This window comes from Peromyscus leucopus, chromosome 2 (genome assembly GCF_004664715.2).
Source record: "Peromyscus leucopus breed LL Stock chromosome 2, UCI_PerLeu_2.1, whole genome shotgun sequence".
NCBI classification, from domain to species: Eukaryota; Metazoa; Chordata; class Mammalia; order Rodentia; family Cricetidae; genus Peromyscus; species Peromyscus leucopus.
Window position 1 is genome coordinate 18,566,161 of NC_051064.1, and position 21,222 is coordinate 18,587,382.

The window sequence follows — 21,222 nt, forward strand, 5'->3', positions numbered from 1 at the left end:
TTTACAGCCTTTGCATGATTTTGGTCACAAGACTATCCTGGCACACTTGGATATCTTGAATTATCGGGTTCTGCAAACAGTAGGCAGTGAGGACTAAAATGGCTGGGGTGTGATGCTTTCCTCCAGAAGGACATAGATTAGATCAAGGACTTTGATATGCAGAACTTGCTTTATCCAAAAACCAACTCTCGTGTAACAAGCAAGAAATAAACCTTTGCATGGCTGTTCAAGGCTCAGTCCATCAGCAGTTGGACCTCCCTGCTGCAGAGAGCGGAGTTCATCTTGGAGTGGCCCTTTGCCTTCAAGGGACCCACATAAAACAGAACAGGCAACAAAAGAATGAATTATCCCCAGTGAAGTTCTTCCTCCCAGCTTCCACCTCAGTCTTTTTCCGAACAAGAGAAAATACGTATTTATTTCAAATCTTTCCTCTGTCAAGCATTTCCTCTTCATTTACAGATATATTGCCTTTATAATTAATTTTTAAAAAATTATTCTGCTCATCATTGCTTTGGAAAAATTTCTCAGAATAATTATTATCTGCTCCTTACATCTCATTAATGCTGAATGGCTTCTTTCTCAAACACTGTAAGAAAATCATACCCTTAGAAGTAACAAATGATTATTTAGGTGCTAGCTGCAAAGACTATTTCTCTATTTTAACCCCCTTTGCAACATTTATATTGTTAGGGGGCACAACATTTTGGTTAAACAACTCCTGCAGTTAAACGTACAGAATTCAAAGTTTGTTTCTGCAAATTGCAAATAGAGAATTTAAGTTTTAAATTTCTAATTCTTGTCTCCATTTAATAGATCAATAATGACTTACAGAAAGATATAACAGGTTAATATTAACATTATTAATATTTATATTAATTAACATTGGTATTATAGAGAGAGCATAGTTTGGTGCCTACATCATAGTCGATATTCAATCAAAAGCCAATCTTTCTCTGGTATATTCCTAAGTCATTAAGTCCTATACCCCTAGTTTCTGCCACTTTCCTGAATGACTTCTGTATCTTAACTGGGTAATATTGAGCAGGTCTCTAATCCTTGTAAATGAAGATAATTGTACTGCTTGCTCAGGGTTGCTTAAAAAATATTGAAAGAATATATGCATGTTAGGAATTTAGCGGAAGATATGAACGAGTATTAGTGTGCTTGATTAAAGGGGCAGGAAATACCTGCTGTTCAGCTCCTTTTCTTTTTATTCAGATCTTAAAGTTGAAACTTGATGTCTGGCATATGGCAACCACCTACAATTAAGAGGGATGACCCAGTACACTAAACAAACATCAGCAACCACATAGCTTCAGACTTAAGGGTTTTTTTTTTTTTTTTTTTTTTTTTTTTTTTTTTTCATTTAAACCATTATGAATTGGCTTAAGCTGCATGGTCTTTGATTATTTGCAACAAAAATAATCCAAATGATACAATCTCAAATTTATACTTAATGATTTTAGTTTACATTTTTTCCTAACTTTCTTAATGCCTGGTAAGCCTACAGTATCTACAGTTATTTCGAAGATAATTGTGTTCATCTATGTCAAGTCCTTGTGCTACAGATAAACTATTTCTTAGAATTTTTGTTAAGTTCAGTGGCCAAAGGTGTTGGAAAGTTGTAACTTTGATGTAGTTGGTATATAACTTAGCTTCACTATTAGCTAGACATGATGCGTGTAAAGGAGCCCTCTTTTTCTGAATCTATTCATGTAGCAGCCACTCAATGAAAAGATAACAAGTTTTGGAATGACAAAATAAAGACAAATCTTAGTTTTGTCAGTATCTAACATTTTTTATATTCTCATTTCCACTTTTATTAAATTCGGATGTACTTCCTCCAAAAGTTGCTATGAAAAGACTAAAGTTGCCAAGTGCCTGGCACAGTGTAAAGTGTGGGTCCATCATGAAGAGGAACTCTATCATTTTAATTTACACAGTGGACAGGAAGTACATATAATGGCTTTAATCACCTCCAGAGACCAGTAACAAGTACACACCTTATCAAGGAAAACTAGAGTCAAAATGCACCCATGGCAAGTTTTCACACATTAATTCCAACCATTCTAACCCCCCGTCTTATTCTTAACATTTATGTGACCACATGCTTTTAAGTGTATCCAAATAAGTTATTTCCAGCTCAATAAAATAATGTCTCAAAAGCTTTTTTAAAAAAGACTTTTCTATTTGGGGAACCCCTTAAGAGTATACAATTCTTTTGTCAGAAACCAGATCAATGTCCTTTGAGAAAGACACAATGGTAACTTAAGAGTTATCTAACTTCCTTACATGCATTTCCCACAGGCACTGAGAATATATCTATCCATTCCTTACTAGGGGCAGAACACCTTTTTTTTTTTTTTTTTTAAACAAAACTTTACCTTTTCTGAGAAAACAAAAAGCAGGGCAAGCTACTACTGATTTAAAAGAAAAAAAAATATGCCAAATGATTTTATTAGGGAGAAAAGGATAAAAAACACAACAGTCTAACAAAAAGTACAGCAAAATAGAATTGAGCTTTAAATATCAAAAAACATTTTTGTCTTGGGACCCATAAATTAGCTATGAATGTAATGCCAAAATATCTTTGAGCTAACAGTCTACTTAGAAAGACACAGGTATGTGTAAATTTGATTTTCAAAACAAGTGAGATGAGATTTATATGAATGGTACTCTGTGTACAAAACAGGGAAAGTAGAAAAACAGGGTCTAGCCGGCAAGGGTTTCCTCCAGACTTTTGTCATAAAGATAGTCTGGTGTTGCATATAAAATCAAAGAGGATTTTGCTGAAGATCAAGCCCAGGACCTGAAACAACTACTACCTCGGTGGGATTTTTTTTTTTAATTAGAACTTTATCTTCTCTGTTGTGAAAAATTATATTGCCTGGATAAACTCGTGTGTGTGTGTGTGTGTGTGTGTGTGTGTGTGTGTGTGTGTGTGTGTGTGTGTGTGTGTGTGTGTGTGTGTGTGTGTGATTGTTACCTTCATGAAATAATACTAAGTGTTGTAACTGGATATTTTTTGTTGCTGTAGTATTTTTTCCTGACACCCTAAATTAACTGTGTCCCAGAATACATTTTAAATACAGGTTTACACTATTATTACACTTAATTAATACCTTATTAATTAAATACATTAAAAAGACATTTGAAATAGCCGCCCCTACTTTAGTCTGTGCCTAACCCATCTTTTCCCGCGTGCGTGGTAACCTAGCAACCAGGCGGGGCAAAGAGCGTTCCTGAATCCAGTTGTCCAATCAGCTCAGCGGACTCACTAGCGTCACCGCGGAGGCTGCTGGGGAGCCGACGCCTGCGTACCCGGGAGCGGGTACCATGGTGACGCGTGCTGGGCCTGCGGCGGCCATGGCGGTCAAATCTAGCTCTCCGCTCCCGGCTGGCATCGCGTTCCTTCTCTTGGTCCTCTGCGAAGTCTCATGGGCCCAGGTCTTCTCCTTCCCTTTCCGGCGGCCGGAGGCGTGCGGCCTCAATCAGTACTTCGACATCTCTGCGCTCTCCTGTGAGCCCTGTGGCGCCAACCAGAGGCGGGATAGCCTAGGTGAGGCCGTTTGGGATGGATGGACCCTGACCAAAAAGACACACTCTTGACACAATAGTATTTCCGAAAAGTCACAGCTGCCATGCCTAAGAAAAGGGTTTCTGGGAGGATTGCACTGGCCCACTAATAAGATCGGGAACTCTGGTCCCACCACTCCACCTTAACCAGGAACTCATTTCCAGGGCTCAGTCCCTGGAATGGAATCCTTAGGATAGTACCTGGAAAGCCTCCTCCTAACAAAAGTAGGATAGAAATAGTAAAGAGGTAACCCCGACAGGAAAGAAAGAGGGGAAATGTGAATTTCTCTTGTGACCCTACTCCCAAATTTACGAAATTGAGAGCTGTAGGCGACCTTAACTATGATCAGATTCTGTACACTGTACTCATGAGGAAATTGAAACCCAGATTTTGTGATATTTGTATGATGTACACTGGAAGCTAAGAGAGCTCTTGTCTCTTTTCCCGCACTCTCCATTTGTGAATCGATCACAGGTTTCCTTAGGACCTATCCCTTTTATTGTTGATTGTTACTGTTTGCACCTAATTTCTTTTTATACTTAGGTTAATCTTTCTCCTAAATTGCATCAGTTTGTCTAGTTCTCACGGAAACTACTCAGAATAAGGTTGTTTTTTTTTTTTTTTTTTTTTTTTTTTTTTTTTTTTTTTTTTTTTTCTGTTTACTAAAGTCTAAAAGCTTTGAATCTCAGTTTGGCTAACTGTCATCTTTAGATCTCAATTCAGTCATTGAGCAGTGCAGAGCAGGGTGTCTGGAGAGGAAGTGTGAGAGAAAACGTGTTCTACATTGTATTTGTTCCATGGTTATGAAGAAAGGTGTGTGTGTGTGTGTGTGTGTGTGTGTGTGTGTGTGTGTGTTGTACATAGACTCCTATGGGTGCTGTTTCTGCTTAGGGTCCTTAGAGCTTAATTATCCAGCAAGTTCAGTAGCAAATACCATACACTATTTATTGTCTTTCTTAACAAAGAGTAACTGGGTGAAAATAATTTTCCAATAAGATATTGACAAAATTCATTAAACACACATGTATGATTTAGTGACAAGAAAATAGTTTTCATAGTTTCATAATAATTACAATTTAATTAGCAACATAATACCAGAGGTATTTCTAAGTCTTGACGCTATTAGTTAGGTAGTGTTATTTTCTCCATTTTACTAAGTAAGAAACCAAGGTCTAAAGTTTAGTGACCCACTCAGTGTTCCCACTCACGCACACATGCACACGTGTGCACACACACTGCACACACACGTGCACGCATGCACACAAACGTGTGCACACACACATGATGCCCAGACTGGCCTCCCACTTCCTGTGTAATGAGGATAACCTTGAACTCCTGCCTGATCTTCCTGCCTCTTCCTCTCAGGTGTTGGGGTCACAGACATACACCACCCCTCCCAGCTTCAAGATCTTAAGAACTGTTAAGTTTCCTTGTCTTGAAATTTTATTTTCTAAGGACAAAATTGGCTTTTTTCCCTTTCAGGAACTTCATGTGTATGTCTACCAGGATATCGTATGATCTCTAATAATGGAGGACCTTCCATTATTTGTAAAAAGTGTCCAGAAAACATGGTATGAAAAACTTAGTTTAAAATAACTTTTGGGAAAAAAGTAATACATGTCTTTCTCTCTTAAACTTCAGTATAATCTTTCCCATTTCTCCACAACTTTAAAGTTATTAAGCTAACTTTATTATTGCACATTTGAGAGATCAATAAAACTACATGAAAACTTCAGGGAAAAAGCAGAAATTCATTTTGTTATGAAAGTGTTTGAGTCAGATATCCCAAAGTACCAAGCTGTGAAAAATTGTTTCTGTTTTCCTCATAGAGTAACTCAGATAGAAAGAAGAGAAGGTGAGCGTTACATACATAGAGCAATTCAGGGTGGATCTGTGATATAGATGGCTTAGACCTATGGTGTCAGGAGTCTCACATGATGATTGATATTCATAATGCTATGCAAAGTGCAATAAGTTTATGCAATGCCAGTTGCATCAATAAAAATTCAAATATGTTTTGCAGTTTGGTTAGTCTCTTCATTACGTACTGATTTGGGGAAATTTAATCAATTAGTTGCTTCATAGGCTAATTTTCAATGAATAGAAATATATTTTCCTTTCCAATCAGTTTAGCTAATTGGGAGTCTTTGTAACAGTTCTGAGTTGTATTGTAATGTGTCTTATTCTATTAGTCTGAGAATCCATTATCATTAGCAGTTATCCTCTGAACTACTCATCCTGTAGATCGGTTGCCATATTTATATTTAGTCCATGTTTTGGAAGTTCTAGTCATAGCTGAATGACTGATGATGAGAGCCATGGATAGAATATAGTTTCGGGGCAAGTTTATTTTCCAGTAATATTAATGATGCTATTGTAGTTTTTAGTGTTAAACAGCCGGCCAAATGTAGAAACATTTATGAATAAGTCCAGTCTCTTCAACAAAGTCTAATTGGTGTCATTATTTTGATTTTAGCATTAGTCTCTATGGATTTCAGTCATAACTGTTTTTTTGTTTTTTTGTTTTTTGTTTTTTTTGTTTTTTTTTTTTTTTTTTTTTTTTTTTTTTTTTTTTTTTTTTTTTTTTTTTCCCCGAGACTATATTTTTAATTACTTATTCCTGGTTTGTCCTAAACCATGTGATATGAGAAGGTCAAATCTTCATGATATCAAACTTTAAAACCTTTGCTAGTCCACTTTACTAGATAAGTATTCTATTGAATTCTCTTGAATCAAATTAATAACTATATCATTGGAATCGTAACTTAAATTTTAAAGGCCAATGAACTTGAACTTTTAAACATTAGAATATTGTGGAACAGATAACAGTAAACTGATAACTGGCTTTTTATTTATTAAATTCTCTTGAGTTTTGTTGTATTTTATATTTGTGAATGCAAAGCTGACAATTAATTTTGAATTTATATGATCACTTTAAAAGGAAGTTAATTAAGAAGAAAATCTATTTTTTTTTTAACCATAGAAAGGCGTTACCAAAGATGGCTGGGACTGTATTTCTTGCCCTAGTGGCTTTACTGCTGAAGGAAAATGCCACTGTCCTACTGGTCATGTATTAGGTAAGAACAGTATTTACAAAATAGTAGTGATGAATATTTATTTTTGTTTATTTTGTAAAGGACATCAACTTAAATGCTTTGTAGTTGTGTAAAAAAAATATTGTAGCACAAAATTTCATGATGCTTAACACAGCAGACATTGAGAAGAAATTTTTAAGAATTCTTCCCAATTCAACATTAGATGGGTATTTCCTTAATAAAACGTACATAAAATATACATATCTCAACTCCAAAGTCAATATGATTCTTTTTAATTTTTAAAATTACACTTATTTATTTATGTGTGTGCATGCGCACATAAGCCCTTAGATGTGCGCCTGCGTAGTGCGTGCTTGTCTGGAGTTGAGGGGACACCTTGTAGAAGTCAGTTCTCTCCTTCCACGGTGTGGGCCTCAGATAGTACTCCAAACCATCTTGCTGGCTTTTTTTTTTTCTTTCCTTTGAGACAGGGAATCTAGATAGCCCTGGCTGTCCTGGAACTTGTTTTGTAGATCCAGCTGGCCTTGGACTCACAGACATCTTCCTGCTTCTGCCTCCCAAGGGCTAGGTTTAAAGGTGTGCACCACCAGACATGACACTCATTCCTGAGAGGGAAAAGAAGTAAGCATATTCGCTAATGTCAGTACCTGGAAAAGGATAGAAACTGTTGGACTCAAGTAAAATCAAAAGTATTCTTAGGAAAGAAAAGATTTTTTTTTAAGTCATTACTTGAATATAAAGTCATTGTATGTTTGGAAAACCCAAGGAAATCATTAAAAATTCCTATAAACACAGAGTTTAAGTTGCAAAATTAATATTCAAAAGTTATATTCTATGTAAAAAAAGAAGTCATTAGAAAATGTGATGTAAGAAAATAAAGAATGAATCAAACTTTAGAAGAAATGTACAAGATAAATTAATTGAAGATATATGTAAATGAGCTTTGAGAGAAGGCCTTTTTTTTTTTTTTTTTTTTTTTTAAGCTAAGACAATTTTCATTAGAGTTTGAAAGGAAAACACCTCAGGGCAGGTAAGCTGTAAATCTGTAAATCTTGGCTGCTGCCCAGAGGAGGAGGAGGCTTGAGGAAGGAAGGGGAAAGCCATACGCGCCATGCTGCTGAGTTGAGCTGACTCCAGGTCAGCCATGGGCTCTGGCCAGCATCAAAAACAGATAAAGGAAAGAAAGACTGAGGTCAGATGAACGTCATGCAGCTTCAGAGGGACTGCCCAAAGCAAGCCTTAGTAATGAAAATACACTCTTCGTATTTGGTGGAGAAGATTAAATAGAAAATCTATCATCTGTCCTACCAGCCTGTATATTAAAGAATGCTATTAATAATAAAATCTACCAGGATTTATTTGTCCTAGATGATACACAGATCCTCAAGTTTATATACAAAATACATGAGAATTCTGAAAGAGGAAACTATACTGTCAGATATTTTGTATGTTTTTTGCTTTCAACAGCAGCATATGTGGAACTTAAGACTGAATTAAAATGAGTCCAATCATTTGTTATGCACCAACCATTTGGTATGAAGAACTGGCATTATTAGTAAGGATGAGACTGATTAAACTGGTTAATGGTGTTAAGAAAACTTTGAATTGGGTTTCTACCTCAATCTTTAAATTCCAAGTAAATCTAATATTTAAATATTTACTGTAAAACATGAAAATTCTTAAAATAAAGACAAACTTACATTCTTTGTATGTAAATCTTTCTAAGTATAGAAAAACAACTCTAAAGCCAAAGATGGGGAAATTGATAAATTTGATTACATAAGATATTTAGATGTCATAAAATAAAAGTCCCCAAATCCAAGGCTGAAGAGATGGCTGAGTGGGTTAATTTAAGTACTTGAGGCCAAACATGTGGACCTGAGTTTACATCCCCAGAACCCATGTGAAAGCCAGATGTGTACACACATCTATAATGCCAGCAGGAGTGGTGTGTGTGTGTGTGTGTGTGTGTGTGTGTGTGTGTGTGTGTGTGTTTGTGTAACAACCTGGATCCCAGAAACTTAATGGCTAGCCAATCTACCTAAAGTGTGAGCTCCAGATTTGGCAAAAGACTTTGTCTGAAACAATAGGCAGAACATTATAAAGGAAAACCATTTGACGTTTGGTCTCCACACACCCATGTATAGTCACACCTACCCACCTACACAGAGTACCTAGAACCTAACTGCAAACTAAAGAAATTTTCATAATGTGGACAGCATTTAGAGGTCCAAATTATTCAGTAAATATAAGGATCATCCTACAAATTATTGAGTAAGATATATAATGTTTTTACTTTTTATTAATTAAATTTGTTGATTGGACAATTTTGTACATGTATATAATGTATTCTAATTATAATTATACTCAGCCTCCACCCTCTTTTATCTCTTTGCACCCTTTTAAATCCTCCCTTCTCCCTACAAGTGGGATGTATAATATCTTGTTTGTTTTGAGGCAGGGTCTCATGTAGACCAGGCTGGCAGACTCACTGTGTAGTCACAGATGTCCTGAATTTCTGATGCCCCTGCCTCTACTTCCCAAGTGCTGGGATGATAGGCATGTGCCACTTTGCCTGTGGCTTACAATTTTTTAAATAGTAAAAAATCACAGAATTCAGAGGCTAACTCTATTATATCTTGAAAAAAGCTAATCATAGGTATATCACCCTTCTGCTATTTTGGACATTTTGGTTCTGCTCTACCAATTACCATATAACCAAATACAATCCCATATAACCAAATACAATAACCATCTGGTGAAGACTGTTTTGTGCTGGTGTAAGTGCTTCTGTAGGTTTTGCGTCTAAAAATCAAGTCTAGTGCTGGGGTATATGAGTTGGAGGTTATTAAAAGTCCTCCCATTTATGGAAACTGGCCAGCAATCTATGAAGATAATATGTTTCCTCATCCCAGTGTGACAGAAAAGACGTTAAGAAATTTTGTTTAGGAAAAATGTTGATTTACTGTTAAAATCACTTAGAAAACTGGTTTCTGTATGTTTTTAGTTGGAGTGGGGAAGATTTTCCTTGTATACTTCATATATACATGCTTGACATGCCTTTCAAGCAAATGATGTTGCTTTGAGAATTATTATAATACTAATAATTATACATTTATGTAAATATCTCAGAGTATGTCATATGATATTCATCATTTTTCTTGTGTTTTGTACAGTGGAAAGAAATGTCAGTGGGTCTTTGTTATCCCAAGCTACTTGTGAGCTTTGTGATGAAAAAGAAAACTCATTTACAAAAGCCAATTCATTAGGAACCAGGTAAGTGGTATACTAAAACCTGACTTCCTTAACAGCATCCTGTTTTTATGTTCTATCTGTATATCTCAAAAAAGTACGTGAATAGACATTAAAGGAGCTGAGACTCAGAAGTCTCCAATTAGCCTTCTACTAGTGTGACTAGGTAGTCACAATCCCTTGGATTTAGAATGGAAATATACTCTTCACTTCATAGGTTTCAGAAGCTGTCCTGCCTCAAAATAAATATGCAAAAGTCTTAGCATAGTACTGTAGTAAACTTGTACTTAAGCTATAGAATAGTATGTATAAAGTTTGGTTCGAAAACCATTTTATATTACAGTGTTATGTAGAAGGGTGTCTTGCTTACTGTTGTTTTGCTGTGAAGAGGCACTGTGACCATGATAACTTTTATAAAAGAAAGCATTTAATTAGGGGCTTGCTTACAGTTTTAGAGGCTTAGTCCATGATCATCATTGTGGGAAGCAGACAAGCATACACTGGAGTAAGAGATGAAAGCCTTATATGCTGGTCTTTAGGCAAAAGGCAAAAAGAGAGACTGGGCCTGGCCTGGGGTTTTGAAACCTAAAAGCCCACCCCAGTGACACACCTCCTCCAATATGGCCACACCTTCTAATCCTTCCCAAACACTTCCACTCCTTGATGACTAATCATTCAAATATATGAGCCTATGGGGGCCATTCTCATTCAGTCCAGCACAAGGGCATATTAATAAATGTTGTCATAACTCAAGTACACTGATTTGTGGCCCAATTTTGTATTGCTTCTGTTCCCTTTTTATGTGTGCATTTACCACATGCACATAAATTCATAAGCACATCTCTTTCTCTATACATTCCTCTAGTGTAAACATATTATACCTAGTCCAGCATTTTCAGAAGTGTGTGTTGATAACTTACCTCTTGGCACTGTTTTTCTCTTTGCTTTCTTAAGTTTATTGTAGAAGGTAACAGATCTCCTTGTGAAACTGGGCAGCAAGTTATTTCCTCTCTCAGACTGACTGGAGCTCCCAGGCTGACTGATTTATAAGATTCCCCTCTAATGCTTCCCCAGCCTGCTCTGAGTTTCATGCTGTGCTGTAGCCTGCTTCTTAACCTGTCTATCTCCTAGGTAGTTGGTGTCCATGTGAGCCCATCTCAGTCCCCACTAGTCCACACCACTCTCTCCACCTCATTCCTTAGTTGAAAACAACAGAAATGATAGACTAGTGTTCCTGCAGGTTCGGTGAAATGCTAAACACGCATGTGTTCTCAGCTCACACTGAAAAGGTGTGTTTGATATGCCTACATGTGCAAATTGATTAGTGCCACTTATATGAGTTTGATGGGCTCTGTTAATGATTCTATAATCTTCACTATTTAATGTTACTCATGCTATACATTCATGTATGTAGTTAAGAAAATGGTCCTCTATGATTAGCCAGTTTCGTTTATACTTTACCTTATAATAATGATGTAAAACTCTTCAAAGCCCGGCTAGTGTTTTAAGCTTATATAATTAATTACTTAGTTGACTTACTGTGCTCTGATGTGTCATTAGGGGAGAGAAGGTCTCAGTTACATTGGGCTCGGTGTCACTCATCAACATTTTAAAAATGATTTTTATTATATTGACCAGGTGTGTGCGCTGTGAACCAACGTTTGTGAACACCAGCAGGTCTTGTGCATGTTCAGAGCCTCACGTTTTAGTAAGGACAATCAAGGGGGTGAAGTATGTACCAGTAGATACTTTAATTCAATAGATAAACCTTTCTATAATTAGATATTTTTCTCTTATTAATTTGTGAAGGCAGGTGGATTATGTTTCAGCAGCACAGGGAATTTTCATCAACGTGTAATTTCCACAGCACGTTATGGAGAGCTTGTGAGTATTTTTGGTTCTTTTTTTGCTTGTTTGGTTGAGAAAAGTTGTCCTGCGTTTCTTCCTTTGATTAATTTCAGACAAACTGAGAAATCTTTATGTGTAAATCACTTTAAAATACAAATAGCTAAAACCACGAGTCTGACAGCCCAGCACTATATTTTAAAAGGGCACTCCCTTCTGTGCTTTAGCTCCTCCTTTTAATTTACATGTATTTACTTTTTCACGTAATTAAAACTAAAATTGCTGGGAGGTGGTGGCATACACCTTTAATCCCAGCTCTCAGGAGACAGAAGCAGGTGGATCTCTGTGAGTCGGAGGCTAGCCTTGTCTACAGAGTGAGTTCCAGGATAGCCAGGCCTACACAGAGAAACCCTGTCTCGGGTCGGGGGGCGGACGGGGAAGGGAGCACAGAGTATAATTTTTTCAAGAAGTCACAGCAATGTCTTTTTTTCCCTGAAATTGCCAGGCTTTTAGAGGTTATATCCTCTTATATTTTCCACCATGAGATAAGTCCTCAGTCTTTCCCAGTCTTTCGTGAACTTGACAGTTCAGGTTCCAAGGCTTACCATCTGTGGGACAATCCCAGCCTGTATCTGTCCTGTCTTTCATCACATTCAATGTATGCTTGCTAGAAAGCCAGTAAAGAAACAAATAGTGTGCTCAACTCAGTACTTGACGTCATGTCAAAGAGGATATGGAGTCTGTCTACCTCTCCCATCCTGATGGTCGATTTTGAACACCTGCCATGAAGTTATCATGAGTACATTAAACTCACCGTTTCCTTTGTAATTGAAGAGTGCTTTTTGCTGTTTGTTTGTTTGTTTGTTTGTTTGTTTGTTTGTTTTTTGAGACAGGGTTTCTCAGTAGTTTTGGTGCCTGTCCTGGAACTCACTTTGTAGACCAGGCTGGCCTTGATATCACAGAGATCTGCTTGTCTCTGCCTCCCGAGTGCTGGGATCGAAGGCTTGCGCCACCACTGCCCGGCTGATGAGTGATTTTTTTTGAGGAGAACTTTTCCCGTCCAAGGACTGTCTAGGCCCGACCCAGTTTAGCTTCTGAGATGAAGCCCAGTCAGACTGGTATGGCTGTAGATGGTGTGAGGAGAATTTCAAAGGTTATACTACACTGGCTCTTTCTTAATGTACTAGCTAGTCTCCTTTTGTGATTTTTCCCTTTGACAGCCTTCCATGTTTATTCATTAACAGTCTGCCATAAAGAACATTTGTGTATGTGTGAATATAACTGTCCATGTGTGAATATGTGTGTGTATAACTGTGCATGTGTGAATATGTGTGTGTGAGTATAACTGACCATGTGTGAATATGTGTGTGTGAGTATAACTGTGCATGTGTGAATATGTGTGTGTGAATATAACTGTGCATGTGTGAATATGTGTGTGTGAGTATAACTGTGCATGTGTGAATATGTGTGTGAGTATAACTGACCATGTGTGAATATGTGTGTGTGAGTATAACTGACCATGTGTGAATATGTATGTGTGAGTATAACTGTGCATGTGTGAATATGTGTGTGTGAGTATAACTGTGCATGTGTGAATATGTGTGTGTGAGTATAACTGTCCATGTGTGAATGTGTGTGTGAGTATAACTGTCCATGTGTGAATATGTGTGAGTATAACTGTCCATGTGTGAATATGTGTGTGTGAGTATAACTGTGCATGTGTGAATATGTGTGTGTGAGTATAACTGTCCATGTGTGAATATGTGTGTGAGTATAACTGTGCATGTGTGAATATGTGTGTGTGAGTATAACTGTCCATGTGTGAATATGTGTGTGAGTATAACTGTGCATGTGTGAATATGTGTATGTGAGTATAACTGTGCATGTGTGAATATGTGTGAGTATAACTGACCATGTGTGAATATGTATGTGTGAGTATAACTGTGCATGTGTGAATATGTGTGGTGAGTATAACTGCATGTGTGAATATGTGTGTGTGAGTATAACTGTGCATGTGTGAATATGTGTGTGTGAGTATAACTGTGCATGTGTGAATATGTGTGTGAGTATAACTGTGCATGTGTGAATATGTGTGTGTGAGTATAACTGACCATGTGTGAATATGTGTGTGTGAGTATAACTGTCCATGTGTGAATATGTGTGAGTATAACTGTCCATGTGTGAATATGTGTGTGTGAGTATAACTGTGCATGTGTGAATATGTGTGTGTGAGTATAACTGTCCATGTGTGAATGTGTGTGTGAGTATAACTGTCCATGTGTGAATATGTGTGAGTATAACTGTCCATGTGTGAATATGTGTGTGTGAGTATAACTGTGCATGTGTGAATATGTGTGTGTGAGTATAACTGTCCATGTGTGAATATGTGTGTGAGTATAACTGTGCATGTGTGAATATGTGTGTGTGAGTATAACTGTCCATGTGTGAATATGTGTGTGAGTATAACTGTGCATGTGTGAATATGTGTGTGTGAGTATAACTGTGCATGTGTGAATATGTGTATGTGAGTATAACTGTGCATGTGTGAATATGTGTGAGTATAACTGACCATGTGTGACTATGTATGTGTGAGTATAACTGTGCATGTGTGAATATGTGTGGTGAGTATAACTGTGCATGTGTAAATATGTGTGTGTGAGTATAACTGTCCATGTGTGAATATGTGTGTGAGTATAACTGTGCATGTGTGAATATGTGTGTGTGAGTATAACTGTCCATGTGTGAATATGTATGTGTGAGTATAACTGTGCATGTGTGAATATGTGTGAGTATAACTGTGCATGTGTGAATATGTGTGTGTGAGTATAACTGTCCATGTGTGAATATGTGTGTGTGAGTATAACTGTGCATGTGTGAATGTGTGTGTGTGAGTATAACTGTCCATGTGTGAATATGTGTGTGTGAGTATAACTGTCCATGTGTGAATATGTGTGTGTGAGTATAACTGTGCATGTGTGAATATGTGTGTGTGAGTATAACTGTCCATGTGTGAATATGTGTGAGTATAACTGTGCATGTGTGAATATGTGTGTGAGTATAACTGCATGTATGTGTTTTCTTCAACCTCACTCCATGCATTTATTCTTTTTCCTAAAAAAGAAAACTTGGCTTATTAAAGAGATGAAAACAGTGCCTCATAATTGTATTTTAAATGTGTTTGATGGCTGTGATGCCACTTAAAAGTGGAGCCAGGAGGATCAGGAGTTCAAGGTCACAGTTGGCTATGTAGTGAGTTTGAGACCAATCTGGGCTCTGTGAAACCTGTCTCAATAAAACATAACAAAACAAAAACCATGCATGCCTGTCCTGGTCTCCTGGTGGTTCTGGTTGCCTTTGGTTAAGTCAGGTACCTTTTGGTGTGGGGTTATTCTGATGTCTTTCGTTGTTTACAAAGCACCATTTTGGAAATGTCAGATATTACTCTGTAGAGCCCAACTTTCCCATCATGTAGCAGTGGTTCTCCTAATTCAGCGCTCATCAATTTGATACACTTACCATAACCCTAAATCAGCAAATACAAACCATTCATGCTAAATCAGGCACTCTTATTTTTCTTTTTCCACTTCACTTTCTGTAATTTGGCAATGTAGACATATTCTGTCACCTCATCCTGTGTCTACGTGTCATTGTTTTGTCACACAGCTCTAATTGTAGTAGAAGACACTCATCAGCATTTTTTTAAATTCCAGTAGACTGTTTTTCTAACAACAACAAGAAACCATCATTGTTCATTTCTCAGTTAATATGTGTGTTAATGCCTTCCTAACACATAGGATTAAGGAATCTTCCTTTGAATTTAAACCTATCTTCATCTTTCTGTTTATAGGGCATGTCATTAAACTCAGAGTGGTTTGCCAAGTATTTGCAGGCAGCAGCAGCTGCATGTTGGGTAAGTTTAAATATTTTCAAAATCAATTTCACATTGATAAATAGTATTTTTTTTTAACTTAGATAAAAGTTTTCTCAGTGGATACATCTCTTTAGTCAGATTCTATAAGAAGAATAAAGCCTTTCTATTGGTTGAAATAGAGTATATAAGCTATTACACAGTTTACACATCCTGATTGTCTCCAGGGTTATTTGATGGTCGTCTTAGTGACTGTTCAGTTGCTGTCACAAAACACCAGGACCAAGGCAACTTCTAAAAGAAAGCATTTGATTGGACCTAGAGTTCAGAAGGTTAGAGTTCCTGACGGCAGAGCAGGCATGGTGGCAGGGACAGCTGAGACTCACATCCTAATCCACAGCAGGAGCAGAGAGAACACTGGGAATGGCAGGGGCACCCCAGTGCCACACCCCCAACCCTTCCCAAGCAGCTCCACCAAGTGGGCCCAAGTACTCAAACATCTGAGTCTAGGGGTGATCTTCATTCAGACCAGCACAGCTGTAATTTACTGTCTGGAGGCACTGAATGTCACTTAGTAAGTATCAAGGGTGACATGGTATGTGCCAGGCCTTTCTCAGCTTTAACATTCAGAAAACTGAACAACTCCCTCAGTAAGTGATCAAAATGTACTTATCATTCCTCTTTACATTTGGTCTAAATAAATGCCAGGTCGTTAATAGTGTATGAAGGCAATAAATCAGAATAAGGAACAAAGAAAGTGTATCTTTTTAGTTTTTTGTTTGTTTGTTTTTTGGTGTTTTTTTTTTTAAGTTGTTTTGTTGTTCTTGTTGTTGTTGTTGTTGTTGTTTTTAAGATAGGATCTCATGAAGCCTTGGCTGGTCTGAAACTCACTCACTGTGTAAACCAGGCTGGCTCAAACTGACAGAGATCCACCTATCTCTGCCTCCTGAGTACTGAGATGAAATCTGCACCAGCATGCCTGGCCAATGCTGTGCTATCTAGAGTGCTAAAGGCTTACGTCTCTTAGAGAGTGATATTTGAGCAAAGACCAAAAGAAGTGCTAGTAAGATATGTAAATACAAAGGAGAAGAGTGTTCTGAGAGGAGATCTTCTGGAATGAAGATCACGGCACAAGAATTGATTCTCTATCTCACTGGCACTTAAGAAGCTGGAAGTGAAGGAGCGGCTGAGCAGCCTGCCCAGGGGAAGTGGAGGAGGAGCCAGAGTGTAGTGAGTGGCTCTGGGCAGAGCTAGAGGATTTCTACACCAGAGGTCGTAATCTGATTTCAGATTTGGAAAGTATTGCTGTGGCATGAAGAATAGACGTGTTGGGGCAACAGCAGGAGCAAGGAGATCCTTTAGAGTCCCGTTAGGGTGATCTGAGGGAGAGCACGGGTGTGGGTGGGGTGCGCAGGCTGGGCAGCAGGACGGTAAGCTCTTCCTCCAGCTTTCTACTTCACTAACAACGTGGAGTTGCATTTTCCAAATAGGGAAAACTGGGAAAGGAAGTCGAGAGGTTAACTCAACTAATTATTTGATTTTGTTGTTCATAAAAACAAATTACTCAAGCAAAGTGGAATAAATTCAAATGGAATAAATCACAATATTCCTTGAAATATAACTATTTAATAGTTTTTTTTTAAAAAAAATATCAATCTCTATATTTGTATTTCTTTCAGGTACTCATGCTAGTATTTTTCCTAAGATTCTTAATTAAAATATTCTTATTATTCATCTTCATGTGTTAAGAGTTTATTTTCTGGGGTTGGGAAGACAGCTTAGCAATAAGAGCCCTGGCTGCTCTTGCAAAGGAGCCAGGTTCAGTCCTGAGCACCCACACGGTGGCCCACGACTCTGCGTGACTTCAGTCCCAGGGGAACCGAAGCTCTCTTCCGGCTCTGCTGGCATGAGGCATGCACCTGGTGCAGACACACATGCAGGCAAAGTCCACAGACACATAAATAAAAGTGTTTAAAAGTTCATTGTCGACTAATTGTCTATATCATTTTTCTATCAACATTTGTTTACACTACTGATGTCGCTCTACTTCCATGTGTAGATTCATGCCAACCTGACATCTTGCCAAGCTCTTGGAAATATGTGTGTGATGAACATGAACTCTTACGACTCTACCACATTTGATGCATGTCGCCTGTTCCATTATATCTTCGAAAGTACTGCCGGATTGAGCAGTGCTCATTCTATCCCTTTCTGGTAAGGAGATTTGGATTGATGGAATGTTCTCAAATGGACTCAGTGCAGTTATTTTCACAAATGTTAGTCACATGAGCTATTTCCTCCTTTTATTAAGACAAGTCTCATTGTTCATAGGAGACAGAACCTTCCTTGGCTGTTTTATGGAGACCAGCCAGGATTGGCACCTCAAATTCTTGGTACTACCCCTCTTCCTACAAACTTCAGTTTTAAAGGACAAAACCAGGTAAAAGTCTACATGTCACTGGAGGGGTAACTACATGTGCTCTACTAACTTTAAGATAAGAAGTAACTAACTGGCTTGGATACAGCTCAGTGGTGATGCGCTTATTTCACATACACAAGGTCCTGGCTTCAATCCCCAATCCCCAGTGTCAGGACAAAGGGACAGTTACTAGTCACACTTCTTCACATCCAAGATTATTTTTAAAACTATGTGTTCAACTGTATAAATATTAGCCACTATAGAAACTGCATTGTGTAGCGTTGGGCTCTCTTACTTTTGGTGACTGGATTGTGTGGATGTGGTGGCACTTGGAGGACTGAGAAGAGAGGCCTCCGCACCAAGCGCAGGCTCGTCTCACTGTCCGTGCCCTCCCTTTTAAGACGGCTCACAGAACTGCCCGAGGCTCTCGGCACGTCATAGCACCCACAGCTCCTAATTGCCACCTCTGCCTGTTGAGCTTTCCAGAATGAGATACTATACCTCCCTGGGCACTCAACTCATTAACAGACTGAGAGGAAGGGGCCTGCCGCTAGTGCCCTTCTCGGTTCTCAAGTAATGCTCCTGCCGAACCCCGTCCTGTCTTACAGCGTGTTTAGATGTAGAGATGGTGGCTTAATTTATGTTCACATAAATTTAGTTGATTTAATTTTTCAGCAGATATAGTGTTAACATTGACAAGATGTAATAAAAATGCCCTCCATAGAGAATTTGACATTATTTTACTGTTGTTTTTCTTTAACCAAAACATAAAGCTGAACTTTGTTGCTGCTTCCTATGATATAAGAGGAAATTTTATCAAATGGCAAACTTTAGAAGGTGGTGTTTTACAGGTAAGTGTGATTCTAGCTAAAATATTACTAATGCACTTTACTGTTGTCTGAAGCAAGGACAAAAGGAACAGACTAGAGTATTGCTTGAAGAGACTGATGGGGTGCTAGTGTGGTGTAGGGGAGGGGTGTTGCTGATGCTTGAAATTAGAATTTTAAAATTACATTGTGTGTGTGTGTGTGTGTGTGTGTGTGTGTGTGTGTGTGTGTTCATGCACACATGTAATGTGTGGAGGACAGAGGACAACTCGTGGGAGTCAGTTCTCTTCCTTCTTCCATGCTGGTCCCAGGGACAGAAGCTGGGTGGCAGGTGCCTTTACCTGCTGAACCATTTTGCCAGCTCCAAGTTGGAATTTCTTAAAACTGTTTTTTTAGTTATAATTTTAATTTATAACAAAAAATGCTCACTTAACTTTTTTTTTGGGGGGGGGGGCAGGGGATTGAGACAGGGTTTCTCTGTGTAGCCCTGGCTGTCCTGGAACTCACTCTACAAACCAGGGTAGCCTCCTGACTCTGCCTCCTGAGTGCTGGGATTAGCGGTGTACACCACCACCACCCAGCAGCCTCCCTTAACTTTTTGTTATGGCCTTTGCACATTAAATTAGTAGAAAATAAAACATGTTCGTATAGGAGCCAGAGAACTTTTCAGCAAAGAAATCACTTGAGAGAGCTACTCATCAGTTGTATTCTTCTGCTAAAGCTTTGTCCAGACACAGAAACAAGACTAGATGCAGCTTATTCTTTTGGAACAACCTACCAGCAAACTGTGAGTATGTGTGTATTTGTTAGACAGTCTGTGTTTTCACTTTGTTCTCCAGTAACTGCAATCGTAGGTGGATATTTTTTTTAATCAGAAATTCTTTTAGTGGTAATGAACAGTTTCATTAGTTCATAAATCTTGTATTATCTGGACACAGAGAATGTTAATCATCAAGACAAAGGCACATTGGCATCTACAGAGTTTTAAATATTCTATAATGTTAGATTTTCTTTTTTTTTTTTTTTTTTTTTTTTTTTTTGGTTTTTCGAGACAGGGTTTCTCTGTGTAGCTTTGCGCCTTTCCTGGAGCTCACTTGGTAGCCCAGGCTGGCCTCGAACTCACAGAGATCCGCCTGGCTCTGCCTCCCGAGTGCTGGGATTAAAGGCGTGCGCCACCAACGCCCGGCTTAATGTTAGATTTTCATAGTCAATTATTTATCTGCATCTAGGCTTATGTGTCTTAAACATAATGCTACTCCTGAAAGTTTTATAATAAAGTTAGTGACTACTAAAAATATAATTCCCTGTTCACTTTACCTCCCAATAAAATAACAGTGCTTCCTTCTCTTTCTTTTAATATATCCCTCTCTTTCCACACTTCCTTTCTCCTTCCTATTATGACTTTCTTTCACTTTGACGTTGTAGTATGGTACAAAGGAATATTTTGAGCCATTTAACATGTGAAAGATCCTCAGTCGCATATAAAAATGTTTCTTAACTTGTGTATGCGTACACATAGAACAAAACCACAGTGAACAGTGCCACCACGAGCAACTAATGGGAAGAAGATAAACATTTTTATTGATCCATTTTGGACAGGTGTGCCAGAGTTGATTTTTGTTTCACTTCCTATATTTTCCAAATTTTCTACCATAAACATGAATTTGTTCTTAGATAAGAAATGACTTACAGGGTGTTTCACCGTCATCCTTTTCTAACACCATGAGCTACAGTGAGCAGGGGAATCAGCAGGCATTACGGACCTGATGATGCATTTTATCACTGATGTCCCGTCTAATCCTAACACATCATGTGAGGTACTTGGTATATGTGCTTCAATGGGACCCAATGGTATTAGGTGATTATTAAAATCGATGCATCATGTAAATGTTCTGCTAGGTTTAAAATAATGATTATTGCAGTGTAACTGGTTGCCACTCATAAAAGTAGTTCACAGCTCACTAAACAAAATACCTATATAGAGAGAGAATGGCAGAGCTGTCCGTGTATTATATGTAGATATGCACACAATACCAATTCTCAGGGAAACAGAGAAAGACTCGAGAGTCAGTGATGCTCAGGTTATCTAATAACATCAGTTGGATGGAGCACAGTAAGAAAGGAATGAATGCAGAACCCACATTTGCGATGGTGGGAAGATAGAATGGCCTGGCGTATACATGGTAAGGGACTGTAATGGATTAGTGTGAACGGATGAGCATAGACTGGTAGGGAACAGTGAGGGATGAGCTTCACCTCCGTGAGGGAGCCAGTCAGATACATGGTTGTACATCAGGAGAAAGAGTTGTCCTTGGTCCTGGAGGACAACAGCAGCTTTTAAACCTCGTCTTTGATATGCACTTGTATTAGAAGTAAAA

General features: G+C 38.2%; 1 protein-coding gene across 1 annotated transcript in view; it reads left to right on the forward strand.

The window, feature by feature from the left end:
* Window positions 1-3,140: 3,140 nt before the first annotated feature.
* Tmem67 (transmembrane protein 67) overlaps window positions 3,141-21,222 on the forward strand; it is a 41,578-nt gene continuing 23,496 nt past the window's right edge. The window contains exons 1-11 of the mRNA XM_028871596.2: window positions 3,141-3,559; window positions 5,060-5,148; window positions 6,561-6,654; window positions 9,810-9,909; window positions 11,524-11,593; window positions 11,695-11,769; window positions 15,578-15,640; window positions 17,658-17,812; window positions 17,930-18,038; window positions 18,791-18,868; window positions 19,566-19,631. Of these exons, the coding sequence (XP_028727429.1) occupies window positions 3,337-3,559; window positions 5,060-5,148; window positions 6,561-6,654; window positions 9,810-9,909; window positions 11,524-11,593; window positions 11,695-11,769; window positions 15,578-15,640; window positions 17,658-17,812; window positions 17,930-18,038; window positions 18,791-18,868; window positions 19,566-19,631 (1,122 nt within the window). The 5' untranslated portion in view covers window positions 3,141-3,336. The remainder of the gene's footprint in view (window positions 3,560-5,059; window positions 5,149-6,560; window positions 6,655-9,809; window positions 9,910-11,523; window positions 11,594-11,694; window positions 11,770-15,577; window positions 15,641-17,657; window positions 17,813-17,929; window positions 18,039-18,790; window positions 18,869-19,565; window positions 19,632-21,222) is intronic.